The sequence below is a fragment of the Molossus molossus genome, unplaced genomic scaffold (assembly GCF_014108415.1).
Source record: "Molossus molossus isolate mMolMol1 unplaced genomic scaffold, mMolMol1.p scaffold_m16_p_3, whole genome shotgun sequence".
NCBI classification, from domain to species: domain Eukaryota; kingdom Metazoa; phylum Chordata; class Mammalia; order Chiroptera; family Molossidae; genus Molossus; species Molossus molossus.
In genome coordinates this window covers 123,733,965-123,746,081 of record NW_023425366.1, presented here as the reverse complement: position 1 = coordinate 123,746,081, position 12,117 = coordinate 123,733,965, and the positions used below count along the sequence as shown (strand labels likewise).

The 12,117-nt window shown below is 54.0% G+C and overlaps 2 protein-coding genes across 2 annotated transcripts; one reads left to right on the top strand and one right to left on the bottom strand.

Annotated features, from left to right (window-relative positions):
• Positions 1–4,673: 4,673 nt before the first annotated feature.
• Positions 4,674–5,541, top strand: CUNH16orf92 (chromosome unknown C16orf92 homolog). Its single transcript, XM_036280075.1, has 4 exons — positions 4,674–4,737; positions 5,054–5,212; positions 5,318–5,405; positions 5,520–5,541. The coding sequence occupies exons 1-4, from the start codon at positions 4,674–4,676 to the stop codon at positions 5,539–5,541; spliced, it is 333 nt and encodes a 110-aa protein (XP_036135968.1).
• Positions 5,542–5,762: 221 nt separating this feature from the next.
• TLCD3B (TLC domain containing 3B) lies at positions 5,763–11,894 on the bottom strand. The gene is made up of 5 exons (XM_036280050.1): positions 11,656–11,894; positions 10,671–10,754; positions 7,747–7,981; positions 7,277–7,372; positions 5,763–6,849 (listed from the first exon to the last, which is right to left on the bottom strand). The coding sequence occupies exons 1-5, from the start codon at positions 11,778–11,780 to the stop codon at positions 6,562–6,564; spliced, it is 828 nt and encodes a 275-aa protein (XP_036135943.1). The 5' UTR covers positions 11,781–11,894; the 3' UTR covers positions 5,763–6,561.
• Positions 11,895–12,117: the final 223 nt, after the last annotated feature.

Sequence of the window (12,117 nt, the reverse complement as noted above, 5' to 3'; positions counted from 1 at the left end):
CACTACATTGACATCACTAAGTGTTACGATTTCAAAGGGAAATGTGGCTGCAGCGTGAACTGTCTGCTTGAAGACGGCTAAGATCTATTGCGATGTATAGTTTGTAATGCACAATTTTTAAACAGAGACAAATGCAAAGTCGGACCACACTGAGATAGCACTTATCATCGATCAAATGGTAAAATTCAAAGCATCTGTTAACACACAATGTTAATGAGGCTGTGGGTAAATGGACAGCACGTGTACGGAAGGCAGTCTGATGATGGATACCCATATGACAAATACATAGACTATTTGACCCAGAAATGCCACTTCTTGATATTGTCCTATATGTATGCTGGCCCAAGAGCAAAATAATAGAAATTCAATGTTATTTGTAATGGCAAAATATTGGGAACAACCTAAATGTCCACAAGTAGGGGACCAGTTCAGTCAGGACACAATTTCATACAACGAAATCATTTGCAGCCATGGCAAAGAAAGAGGTCTTTTTTTCTTTTTCTTTTTGTACGTGTCCCTAGTGGGAACCAAACTCGGGACTCTCTGGTCTGCAGGCCAACGCTCCAACCACTGAACCAAACCGGCCAGGGCAAGAATGAGGTCTTTTATGTACTTGTACAGAGTCATCTTCACAATATTATGTTAACTGAATACAGTAAGATACAGAGTAGCATGTATGGAATGCTTCCATTTGAGGGGGGGAGTTTATATCTGTTTGTTTATTTGCGCATAAATTATTTTTGGAAGACTGCACAAGAAAGTGGTAACTATGGTGACCTCTGAGGAGGTAGCTGCGGGACAGGGTAAGGCAGGAATAGGAAAGAGTTCTTTTTCAACGTATACTTTCATACCTTTTGAATTTTGTACCATGTGCATATGTTACCTATTCAAAAGCATTAAAAGAATGTAATTAAAATTTTTTTCTTTATTGATGTTAGAGAGAGTAAGAGAAAGGGAGAGAAACATTGATGAGAGAGAACATCTAGTGGCCACCTCCCACATGCCCCCCACTGGGAATGGGACCCACAACCTGGGCATGTGCCCTGACTGGGAATCGAACCAGCGACCTCTTGGTGCATGGGTCCACACTCAACCACTGAACCACACCAGCCGGGCAAAAGAATGTAATTTCTTTAAAAGCAAAGGCAGCCCAGCCAATGTGGCTCAGTGGTTGAGCATCAACCCATGCACCAAGAGATTGCAGGTTCGATTCCCAGTCAGGGCACATGCCCAGGTTGTGGGCCTGATCCCCAGTGGGGGGCATGCAGGAGGCGGCCAGTCGATGTTCTCTCATCAATGTTTCTCTTGCTCCCTCTCCCTTTCTCTCTTTCTAAAACCAATGAAGAAGAGAAAAAAAAAAAAGCAAAGGCAACCATTAGGTTTCCTTGAGGATAAGAAAGGAGACAGGCCCTGGCCGGTTTGGCTCAGCGGTTGGAGCGTCGGCCTGCGGTCTGGAGAGACCCGGGTTCGGTTCCCGCTAAGGGCATGGACCTCGGTTGCAGTTTGTCCCTGGCCCTGGTTGGATCGTGCGGGTGGCAGTCACTCGATGTGTCCCTTACTCATCAATGTTTCTCTCTCTCTCTCTCCCTCCTACTCTATCTGAACAAAATGTCAAAAAATGTCCTCGGGTGAGGATAAAAAAAGAAAGAAAGGAGACAGGGCTATGGGAGATGCCACCATCCAGGACCAGAGCTGGTGGTCTGGCCAGAGTCAGATCTAGGCCTGCAGTAAGGGGAGGGCTTAGATGGGCAAGAGCCTTAGACTCCTGCTTCCTCCACTTTGGTCTTCTTAAAGGGCTTAGCTCAGGCTCAGCAGCACCCCACAAAGAGCCTTGTTGAAGGGGAGAATAGACAGTGCTGAGCCCCGATTTGTCAAGAGGTAGAAAGGTTTTTCATCTATCTGTTGTGTCAATAAATATTTACCAAATACCTGCTATATATTGTGGTGCTATGACTATGACCAAGATCAATGATCTCTGGCTTCACAGCCTTGTCGGGAGATAGATAGTAGACAGACAAGTCCCGTGCCTCGAGATTGATGCAGTGACTGGAGACAGTTACAAGGTGTGGGATCTCAGGTGCACTTCCCGGGGGAAGTGTTGCCTCAGCCAGGTCAAGTGTGGAGCAAGAGTGTCCTAGGCAGAGGTGCGTGCCTAGGCTAGAGTGTGCCGAGGAAGGGAGAGCCTGGAGAGAGTCGAAGAGGGTAGTTGGACAGGGCTGGGCAAATCTTGCAGGTCAGGGTAAGTTCAGAATTCACACAGGAGCCACTGGAGTGTCTTAGTAGTGGATGTGCATTTCCTGGTTTGTTCTCACCGGGGGAGAGCAAGAGAGGGAGACCAACTAGTCCGCGGGCTGTTGCAATAAGCTGGGTGAGATGTGGGGTTGGCTTCAATGAAGGAGGCAGAACCGGAAGGGAAGGAAGTGGATAGATTTGAGATTTATGCTGGAAATTGAGCCAACGGGTCTTGATAATGGGTTTGTCAGAAGCAAGACAAGGAAGGATCTTAGATGACTCCTGGGCTTTTGTGTTGAGCAGCGAATCTAGGAACCACGAGACCATTTGCTGCAGTGGGAAGGAGGGCAGGTTTGGGGTAGGAGAAGCAAGAGCTCCATTTAGATCTGTTGAGTCGGAGATGTTTTTGGACATACAGAGGCATGAAGCAGGAAATTGGATAGAGGAATCTGGAGCTGAGGAGAGGGCTGGGCTGGAAATATACATTTGTGAGTCATCAGCATACAGATAGTATTTAAAGCCATGAGACTGGATGAGATCACCTAGGGAGAGAGTATAGATAGAAAAGGTCCCAGACTGAGCTGGTTAGAGAACGAGGAGTCCCAAACATCAGTGAGCATGTCTCCGGAGCCTGGAGGCAGGTTCCAGATGCTGAGAGACAGACAGAATGAACAGGGAAGTAACCATTAGATTTGGCAAGTTGTGAAGCCATTGCTGGACTGGTGGGGGACAAAGACAGGTCTGAAGGGGTTGAAAAATACATTCACCGTGAAGGAGTAGAGACAGCAAGTGTAGCCGCCCCTTAGGGATTGTCTGTCTGGACTCTAACGAAGTGCACCCATGAGTCTCTCCCCTGTGGGCCCTGAGGGCACAGAGCAGGGCCTCGCGATTTCTATCTAAGCCACAAATAGAGCCCAGCACAGAGGAGCTCAATACATTTATTTAATAGTTGGATGAGTAAATGAATGGATGATTCACTGCTTGAGTCAAAAGGGCCTTTTTCTTTCGAGGCAATTGAGGAAATTGCAAAATCCACTTCAAAGGCTAAGGCCCTGATCCCCTTTCCTCCCAGCTAGAGCCAGGCACAGGGGTGCGCCCCTGCTGCCCCTTACATGCCTGTGACTTACTTTCTCTTTCTGTGGAGAGGTAAGTGTAGGGAGGAGAGGCCCACACGAGCCAGTCCCACAGGAGCGCCCCCCAAGGTGTTAGTTTCCCTCCTGTTTCCCCTTTTTCTCTCTGGGCTTTTTTCTTCTTTAGGAAGCAGACAGTCCACGAGGGTGGAAAGATGAGGGGTGGGGATCCCGTGGAGGAGGAGTGGACCTCACACATGAACAGGCGTCTGTGTGATAAAACCAAGGAGACCCTGAAGTGTCCTTGGACTTGGGTAGGGTAGGTCACATCTGTGACAGACAGTCCTACTTGCCAGGGGAACTAACTCTTTGAAGCAGACAGGGGCCTGCAAGAATAAAAGTGGAAGTGGCTGTTGAGAAATAATAAATTGGGCACCAGAAAGGGGAAATGGGATGGCCCTGGGGGAAACCACCAGACAGAGGAGCCTGCAAAAGCTCTGTGCATGGCCCTGGCCGGTTTGGCTGAGCGGTTAGAGCGTTGGCCTGCGGTCCAGAGAGACCAGGGTTCGGTTCCCGCTAAGGGCGAGTACCTCGGTTGCAGTTTGTCCCCGGGCCCTAGTTGGTCATGCAGGTGGCAGCCACTCAATGTGTCCCTTTCACATCGATGTTTCTCTCTCTCTTCCTCTCTCTCCCAGTGAACAAAAAATGGAAAAATGTCCTCGGGTGAGGATAAAAACAAAAACTGTGCATGACCCAGAGACCTGCCTCGAGAGATGGACCAGGGGGCTTCCTCTGACAACACCTATGCTTGCCATTCCCCTGGCAATACCTCCTCCTGGAGCATCTGATGCAACCTGTGGGAAGAGGGCAGTGAAGGGCCTGGAGTTGGGGAGCTGTGTCTTCCTAGAAGAGGGAGAACAGGGAGAGCAGGCAGGCAGGCAGGCATGGACACTGCTGCCACCTAGTGGGGAAAGCCTATTATTTTTCCTGGTTCTTAACCCCAGGGTTATCCTTGGCTGAGCCCTTAGAGACCAGGTTTTGGAGTGGGAGAGATACCGGTGCTCCTAAATTTAGGGACATAAGACTAGGGGAGGCCTCAGAAAGGAAAATACACACCCTGGGGAGTGTATATTGCCCATATTACTTTGCCCACATGTGCCTTGGTTCCCTTTTTTGTGTAGTGAGGGCAGTAGTACCTACTTCATAGTGTTGGGATACTTAGATGAGTCAATTTATGTAAAAACTTGGGTGGTTGGGGGAAAGGTTCCAAGCCTCAGCACTCTCTCCCTCCCCTCACCCCAGAGTGTGTGATTATAACCTTCAGGCTGTGACATCATAGAGCCCCCACCCTGTCACAGGAGTGGAGGGATTATGAATCTGTGGCAGTGGGCATGGGCGTGGGTGTGGCTGGTTGGGCTGGGGGCCATAGAAACAGGTGGGAAGTGATCCTGGGAGAAGTAGGAAGGAGGAAAGCTTGGGGGGGGGGGGGATCAACGTCCCCTCAGGGGCCGGGAGGGCAAGCTTTGACCTTTCTCTTTGTTCTCCACACTTCCTTCCCGTCCACCCTGCCCAGCATGGGCCTTCCTGTGGAGAGTTCAGATGATCTTTGAGAAGTTCTTGGAATAAAATTAAGTCCCTCCATAGCCACACTAAGACTGTGGCCTGGCAGGCCCTGGGTCTGCCTCTGCCTCTTGGGGAGGGGGAGAGGGGTCTGCTTGGCTCTTGTCACAGACTTTGCTCTGGGTCCCCAGCACCCAGCCCAGAAAGTGCCAAGACCTTGGCCCTGGGAGCAGATTCTCCAGTCTTCATAGACAGACCTGACTTCTTTGATTACCCAGATTCAGACCAAGCCAGGCTCCTGGCTGTGGCCCAGTTTATTGGTGAGAAACCTATCACCTTTGTTAACTCAGGTATGCAGCAGCTTGAGAAGGGGCCCCCTCCTTGTTCAAGCCTGGAGGAGAGCCGACCTTGGAGATGTGTCCAGGCTCCCCATCTCCCCCTTCCTTGTCTAGCAGATTCCAAATCCAGGTCCTTCCATCACATCCTGGTGGGCATTCTGGCAGTGGCCTTCATCTTCTTCCTTTTTCAGTTCTGCACACACATGTAAGGCCTGCCACCCCGCCCCCACCCCAGCCCCACCCCCACCCACTTCAGCCCTCCCTGGGAGAGGCTGAAGGACTGAGATGGCCTCCCACCTCTGACTGCCCTGCCCCATAGGAACTGCCGGAAAGGGGCCTGAAGAGCCAGACAAGGACCCTGGATGCCACCCTGAGTGCTCAGACCCACCCTCCTCCCCTGCTGATGAATAAAAATCCTCGATTTTTTTTCTCCCCTGTCTGCTCAGTGACCAGCCAGGGGGTCCTGCCCTGTCCAGTGATCATTCTTGTTGTCTATCCCCAGCTCCTGACCCCACCCTGAATCTCAACAAACTGGGCTGAGGGCCATGATGGCGTTCACGCAGATCGTCTTTATTAGCGGTCTGTAAAGCACCTCCCAGGGCCCCCCGACCCCCGACTGGAGGAAGCCTTGAGAGGTCTGTAGCACCAGGGCATGCCAGGGCCTGAGGGCAAGATGTGCAGCCTGCGAGGGAAGGAACCAGTGCCCCTCACCTGCCCCCGGGATTGCTCAGCGCAGGGAAGGCTGGGAGATAGCAGCCACCTCCCTCCCCCACCCCAACAAACTAGTTTGAATTTGGGTGAATAAATAAGATTCCTCAGGCTGGCCTCCCCTGGAGAGGCGCTAAGGAGGCAACCAGCCCTGAGCAAGACCTATGGGGGTTGGTGAGGGTGGCCCCACCTCCCAGATGTCAGGGTGCTGAGAGGAGTTGCAGCGGGGGGTACGGGATGGCCTTGGCAGCAGGGCCTTTCCCACGTTCCTCGACTCCTGGTCCTCTTGAGTCTGCAGCAGTCTCCCCAGCCCCCAGGCCTTAAGTGGATTCGAAGTGGTGCGCCTTCCTCTGCCCTCCGCTCTTCAGGGCCCCAGAGTTGTGATCAGAGAAGGGCTATGCAGTAAGGGGTTCGCTACCCTCAGCCCAGGCACCTTGGGGAGGAGAGGCCCTCCCTCTCTGCCTTGCACGTCACCTGGTCCCTGCCCCTCAGCCCCTGAAGGGATCTGTGCCCACCCCTTCGGAGTCCACTTGTCAATCCCGGGGCCGTCAGGCCCCTGGCTCCCCACCCCCATCCAGCAGCCCCAGAGCCCTGTCCCCGCGGGGAGAGGGTGGGGCTGGGGAAGAGAGGGGGAGGGTCACCTGGCCCCACCCTCAGTCCTGAGTCTGAGAGGGAGAGGGCGGCGGGGAGCTCCGGGGCCAGAAGAGGCGGCAGGCCCCGCGGCAGATGAGGAAGAACCAGTAGAGCTGTGGGGCGAGCAGCAGCGCGGCGCCCAGGTTGACGTGGGCCGGGATGGCGAGGGGCACGGCGAGCAGCGGCAGGCCCGCGTGCCGCCCGTAGGCCCAGTACAGGTAGGGGAAGAGCAGCACCCGGCAGCAGAGGAAGCTGAGCAGCATCAGGGCCCCGTTCACCTTGTGCAGCAGCGTGTGCTGCTGCTTGTACTGCGGTGGGGGCGCGGCAGAGGCGCGGCAGAAAGCAGGTTAGGGGCGGCGGGGTCGGGCCTCCGCCCACTGACCACGCCCCCTCTCACCCCTGGGCCGCGTCCCCTCCGCCCACTGACCACGCCCCCTCTCACCCCTGGGCCGCGTCCCCTCCGCCCACTCACCACGCCCCCTCTCACCCCTGGGCCGCGTCCCCTCCGCCCACTCACCACGCCCCCCCACCCCTGGGCCGCGTCCCCTCCGCCCACTCACCACGCCCCCCCACCCCTGGGCCGCGGGCTGAAGGCCTCAGAACCCGCCTCCCCTCTTAGTGGCTCCCAGAGCTGACATTTCGCCTGTCCTTTAAAGAATTCCTGAAGGTCCTTAAAAGTGCCCGCCCTTCCCATGTCCTCCCATCAGGCTCATATACCCTCAGGCACCTTCTCACCTGGATGAGGATCTTGCCAAGGCAAACGAAGGGTGTGCTGACCTCTGCCATCAGCAAGCAGCCTAGAAAGAAATCTCCCTTGCCCTGACGCCACACCTGCGAGAAGGGGAAGGAAACGCCTCGTCCTGGATTCCTGGGCAGCACCTGCTCTCCTGCTCTCCCTCCATCACTTTTGGAGACACTTAATTCTGAAAGTCTGAACATAACCTCGCTGTATCCAACGATCTTGTGGGTAAGATTGTATTCAGTACATTACATATGAGGAGACGGGGCTCAGAAACATGCAACAGCAGCTCCAAAGCACCACAGCTCTTGCTGTCTGGGGCGGGTCTGGTGCTCAGCAAATCCTTCGTGGGGACCCTCCACCCTGGGCCTGCCCTGCTGCTGGAACCTGGACCCACAGCTCCCCAGCCGTTCACAGTGCTGGCATGAGCAGGACAGAGGCCCTGGCTGTCAGCACCCTGACTCACCACCGACAGCGGGAAGCACACAAGCACCATGACGGCATGGTGGAGCACCATGAGGAACTCCTTGTGCAGGTAGCCCCGCGCCACGGCCCAGATGCTGCCTGGGGCTCGGGCCCCTCCTTCATCCCCTCCGTGCCCCTTGACCTGATGCTTGTGCCAGTGACAGAGGAACATGGCGTAGATGTCATAGATGAAGTAGGGCACTGCAAACTGTGTGTAGGCAGAGGAAAGCCAGTGTCTGTTGGGCACAGGGGGGTGGGTGGGCAGAGAGAGAAAAAGTGGTCAGGAGGAAAGGACACGGACAGAGCAGCTGTCAGGGGCCAGGGTTGATGCTGGAGGCATCATGTGAGTCAGATCTCAAGTGCTAGTCACAACACTGAGCTGGAAGTGGACTCAGTGACCCGATGGAGCCCAGGTGAGAGGGTGAGAAACACTGTAAGTCATGCGTCACAACGCTGTGAACAGCGGTGCTGAGATTCAAAGCCACTGTCTGACTTCAAAACCCATCCATTTTTCATATTTGTTCGTTCATTCATTCATTCATTCATTCACTCACTTCTTGTCCTCTCTCTCTCCGAGCAAACAAGCTCAGGCAAAATGTGAAAGACAGTTGAGGTTAAGACAAATAACAGCAGACGGGTGGGAGTGATGAGGAGAGATCACACTGGCTAACATTGACTGACTAGTTATTACATGCAGGCCCTATTCTAATATTCCAAATCTTTTACATGCACAAACTTATTTACTCCCCCCAGAAGAACCTCTTAAAAAGTAGGTATGAGCCCTGGCCAGTTTGACTCAGTGGTTGGAGCATCGGCCTGCGGACCAGAGCCCCGGGTTTGGTTCCCACTAGGGGCATGTACCAAACAAACAAAATAAATAAATAAAAAGTAGGTATGGTTATCCCTCCATTTTACAGATGAGGAAACAGAGGCCAGGTGACCTGGCCAAGGAATAAACATGAGAGGTCTGGCACCAAAGGCCTCCCTCGCAGCCCTGCTGTGCCCTGGAAGATCTGAGGCAACTGTGGGAGACAAGCCGCATTGGGGAGTTGGAGCTGTCTGTGCTGCTCGTTCCTCCTGAATGTGCCCCGTCCCTTGATTTTTCAGGTACAGCCAAGCATTATGGAGAAAACGCTGAGCAAAAGGAGCCAAGAGCAGAGAAAGTTCTATGTACTTGGAGAGTAAACAAAAATGAAAAGTGTGTAATATGCAATGTTGCATTTTTCTGCTTGAGTCAGTACATTGAGCCCTTTCTTTTAAATCCTATAACGTTGTGACAGCTCTGAGGTGGGGGTGGGAGGTCAGCGAGGGAACTGGCCCAGCTAGGTGGAAGGACAAAAGAAAAGTGAGCCAGGAAACAACTCAGAAAAAGAGCCGAGAGCAAATGTCAGGAGCTGCTGAAGGAGAGTGAGACCTGGAAGTAGACTGGGAGGGGGTTGCTTGGGGGTGGGCAGAGCTGGAAGCAGAATGCAAGCCCCGGGGAGGCGGCCTGGAAGGAAGCAGGCAGCCCACACTAGCAGGGGCAATTTCAGGAAAGAGAAGCTGAGGCCCATCTGGAGAGTGACCAGGAGGGAGAGAGAGGAGGAGCGGCTTAGAGAGAGGGCAGGAAGGTGGAGAGGGGTCCAACAGCCCGAGAGAAGTTAGAGCAGGGAATGGCCAGGAGAACTGGCTGTAGCACACATGGTAGGAGGTGGGGCCACTGGCTTTTAGGGGGCTCAAGACCACCCACCAGTCTCTGGGCAGCAATGCAAAGGTTTAAACCCAGACCTACCCTCTGAGCAATTATTAAGTGCTCAGAAGTAGGAACAGCTGCTGCCCCCTAGATTAACCCCGATCCTCCTCACCTACCTGAGGATTAAAAGGGGGAGGGAAAATAACAGAGCTGGGATGGGGGAAGGAGAGGGAAAAGTTGGAAGGTGACCTCTGTATGGGGGCGAGAGGAGGAAATGTGTGTGGATCCGGGCTCACTTTGGACCCAGGGATGGATAAGAGGAGGAGAGGGCAAGACAAAGCCAAGTCACAGGGGTGGAGTCTGAAGAAAGAGTTAAGTGTCCACTATGTGTGAGCCAGTATTTCCCTAGGCATTTAACATACACAACTCGACTCCTTGCAGCTGCCTTTCCAGGCAGGGATGTCCCTCAATCCACAGATGAGGGAACTCATCTGCAGGGAAAGAGGGGGTGCCTCTAGGTCAGGCTTATCCAGACAATGTCCCTGGGGCTCAACAGCCTCCACAGAAAGGTAGCAGGGCCAGAAGTGAAGCGTGGGGCGTCATCTTGTGCAGCCCATGGGTCACCTAGAACTGGCCCGTCAGCACCACGGACAGGGCCCCTCTCCTTCCTCCTCCTGCCCCACCTTTCAGGTCTGGGCTTTTTGGCAAGCACCAGGCACTGCAGTAGCTGCCAGTGCCAAATTTTGACCTCTACACACACACACACACACACACACACACACACACACACACACACCCCACCAGTGGCCTTGTTTATGTCATCTCTCTCCTCTCCCTCGTGCATGGAGCTGGGGGCTGGATCCCTGGATTCTAGGAGGTGAGGGGTGAGCTCAGCAGAGGAAGAAGGCACCAGAGTTAGCTGCTGGTTGGAAAGGGGGCCTGACAGGTGTAGGGTGGGAGGAGGCAGGGGAGGAAGCGACATTCAGAACCTGCAATACAATAGGCTGGAAAGCCCAGGAGCTGCTTTGAGAATCCCGTTTGATCCTTATTCCTTCCCCTGCTAGTTCTGACCTTTAAGGACAGGACATGGATAAATTTATCCCTGGGTGTTGAGTTGCAGCTATTGCAGTTAACTTGCTCAGCCCCAAGTGAAGGGCTTGGGGACCACTGAAGGAGTCCCCTAGAAGATCTCAGGGGTCACATATACACACAAGCTGTGGGTACTTGGGCAAAGGGGGTCTCGTGGCACTTACTGGTCATCAATGATGTGCTTGCAGGAGGTGGAGACAATGTAGCCAGCTGTGGAGGCCATGACGGCCTGGACAGAGGATACTAGCCTAGGGAGGAAGAGGGGACAGTGGTAGAGGGAGTAGACACACCCCTTGGTTTCTTCTCTTTACTGTCCAATTACCATGCTCTGGACTTGGTTACTTCTCAGGTCACTCTCTGCCCATCTTTTCCCAAGGCTGCATTACCCAGAGTTCACCCCTAACCACCTCATGCACCTGAATTTTCCCAGCTGCCACCCCTCAGTTTACCCCACTCCTGGCTGCTAGCTTCCTTCCCTAAGTTGTGGACACTGAGTTGTCTTCCTCCCAGGACACGAGGGAAGTCATCCTGAGGCGAGGCAATGCTGGGAATGTGTGGCTGATAACAGCCCCTTCCCGGGGAGGGGCAGGACAGGGACAGCACAGGACCTGGGCCTGTTTTTGCATCACTCAGCTGCCCAGTCATCATACAGGTCATCAACTAGTCCCCCAGTGACCCCAAACACTCCCTGGCCACTTTCCCACTGTATCCTTACCTGCCACCATGCTCCCCTCCCCAACTCTGGCCCTCATTCCAGGATGGTACAGAGTTCTACCTTTCACTCCTCTGTCCCTTGTTCCCCCAAAACATGCCCTGAAAGATACACAGCTCTCTGTACCTTGCCTTGTTCCCTAATATATTGTAGGAATGTTTTAGTCACATGCTGTTCCTGTTTTGGAGGGTGGGAGGGTGAATGGGAAAAGGAAAGAAAAGCAGTCTGAATGCTAGTAGACCAGATGGCTGGGTTTGGATGAGGTCTCCTGGGACAGAGAGTAAGGCAGCGAGGAGGGAAGGAAGCTTGGAGGTAAAGCCCACTTATCCCTTCAGGAGCCCCCAGATCCCACCAGGGTCCAAGAAAGGACTGGGTCCCATTCATCCTCATATCGCCTGAGAAGGGGAGAGGGGCTGAGGGGAAGGGATGCGGTTTACCTGGCTGAGACAATGACCGCGTCGGCCTCCTCCCAGCGCAGCTGGGGCAACCGCTGGAGCGTGTTCTTGGAGAGGAGGAAGAGTCCAGGGAACACCACCCCCCCAGCCACCATTGGGGTCAGCATGGTGGCTCAAGCCTCAGGCAGGGAAGGGACAGGGAGACTGAGCTGAGGGGAGTTTGAGGTGAAGAAGAGACGCAAAGCCAGAGAAGGAGAGAGAAAAAGAGAGAGGGGCACAAAGGGGACAGGGCAGGAAGGGATGGGGCAGGGGAGTCAGACCAGAGGCAGGGGGAAAGGGAGTGAGATTAGGTGGGGAAAGGGGAGAGACCAGGGAGAGAGAGGGTCTGGAAAAGGAAGCAGGAGAAAGCCAGCAAGAGGGAGGGAGATGAGGAGGAGAGGACTTGGTAAGAGGACAGAGAGGGAGAGGGTACTGGAGGAGGAGGAAGATGCGGATGGGGGAGGG

Coding starts and splice junctions, on each gene's coding strand:
- CUNH16orf92 (XM_036280075.1), top strand. CDS start 4,674: ATGAATCTGTGGCAGTGGGCATGGGCGTGGGTGTGGCTGGTTGGGCTG. Junction 4,738..5,053: donor GCTGGGGGCCATAGAAACAG/GTGGGAAGTGAT, acceptor CTGGGTCCCCAG/CACCCAGCCCAGAAAGTGCC. Junction 5,213..5,317: donor TATCACCTTTGTTAACTCAG/GTATGCAGCAGC, acceptor CTTGTCTAGCAG/ATTCCAAATCCAGGTCCTTC.
- TLCD3B (XM_036280050.1), bottom strand. CDS start 11,780: ATGCTGACCCCAATGGTGGCTGGGGGGGTGGTGTTCCCTGGACTCTTC. Junction 10,755..11,655: donor GCGGTCATTGTCTCAGCCAG/GTAAACCGCATC, acceptor CTTCCTCCCTAG/GCTAGTATCCTCTGTCCAGG. Junction 7,982..10,670: donor AAGCACATCATTGATGACCA/GTAAGTGCCACG, acceptor TGTGCCCAACAG/ACACTGGCTTTCCTCTGCCT.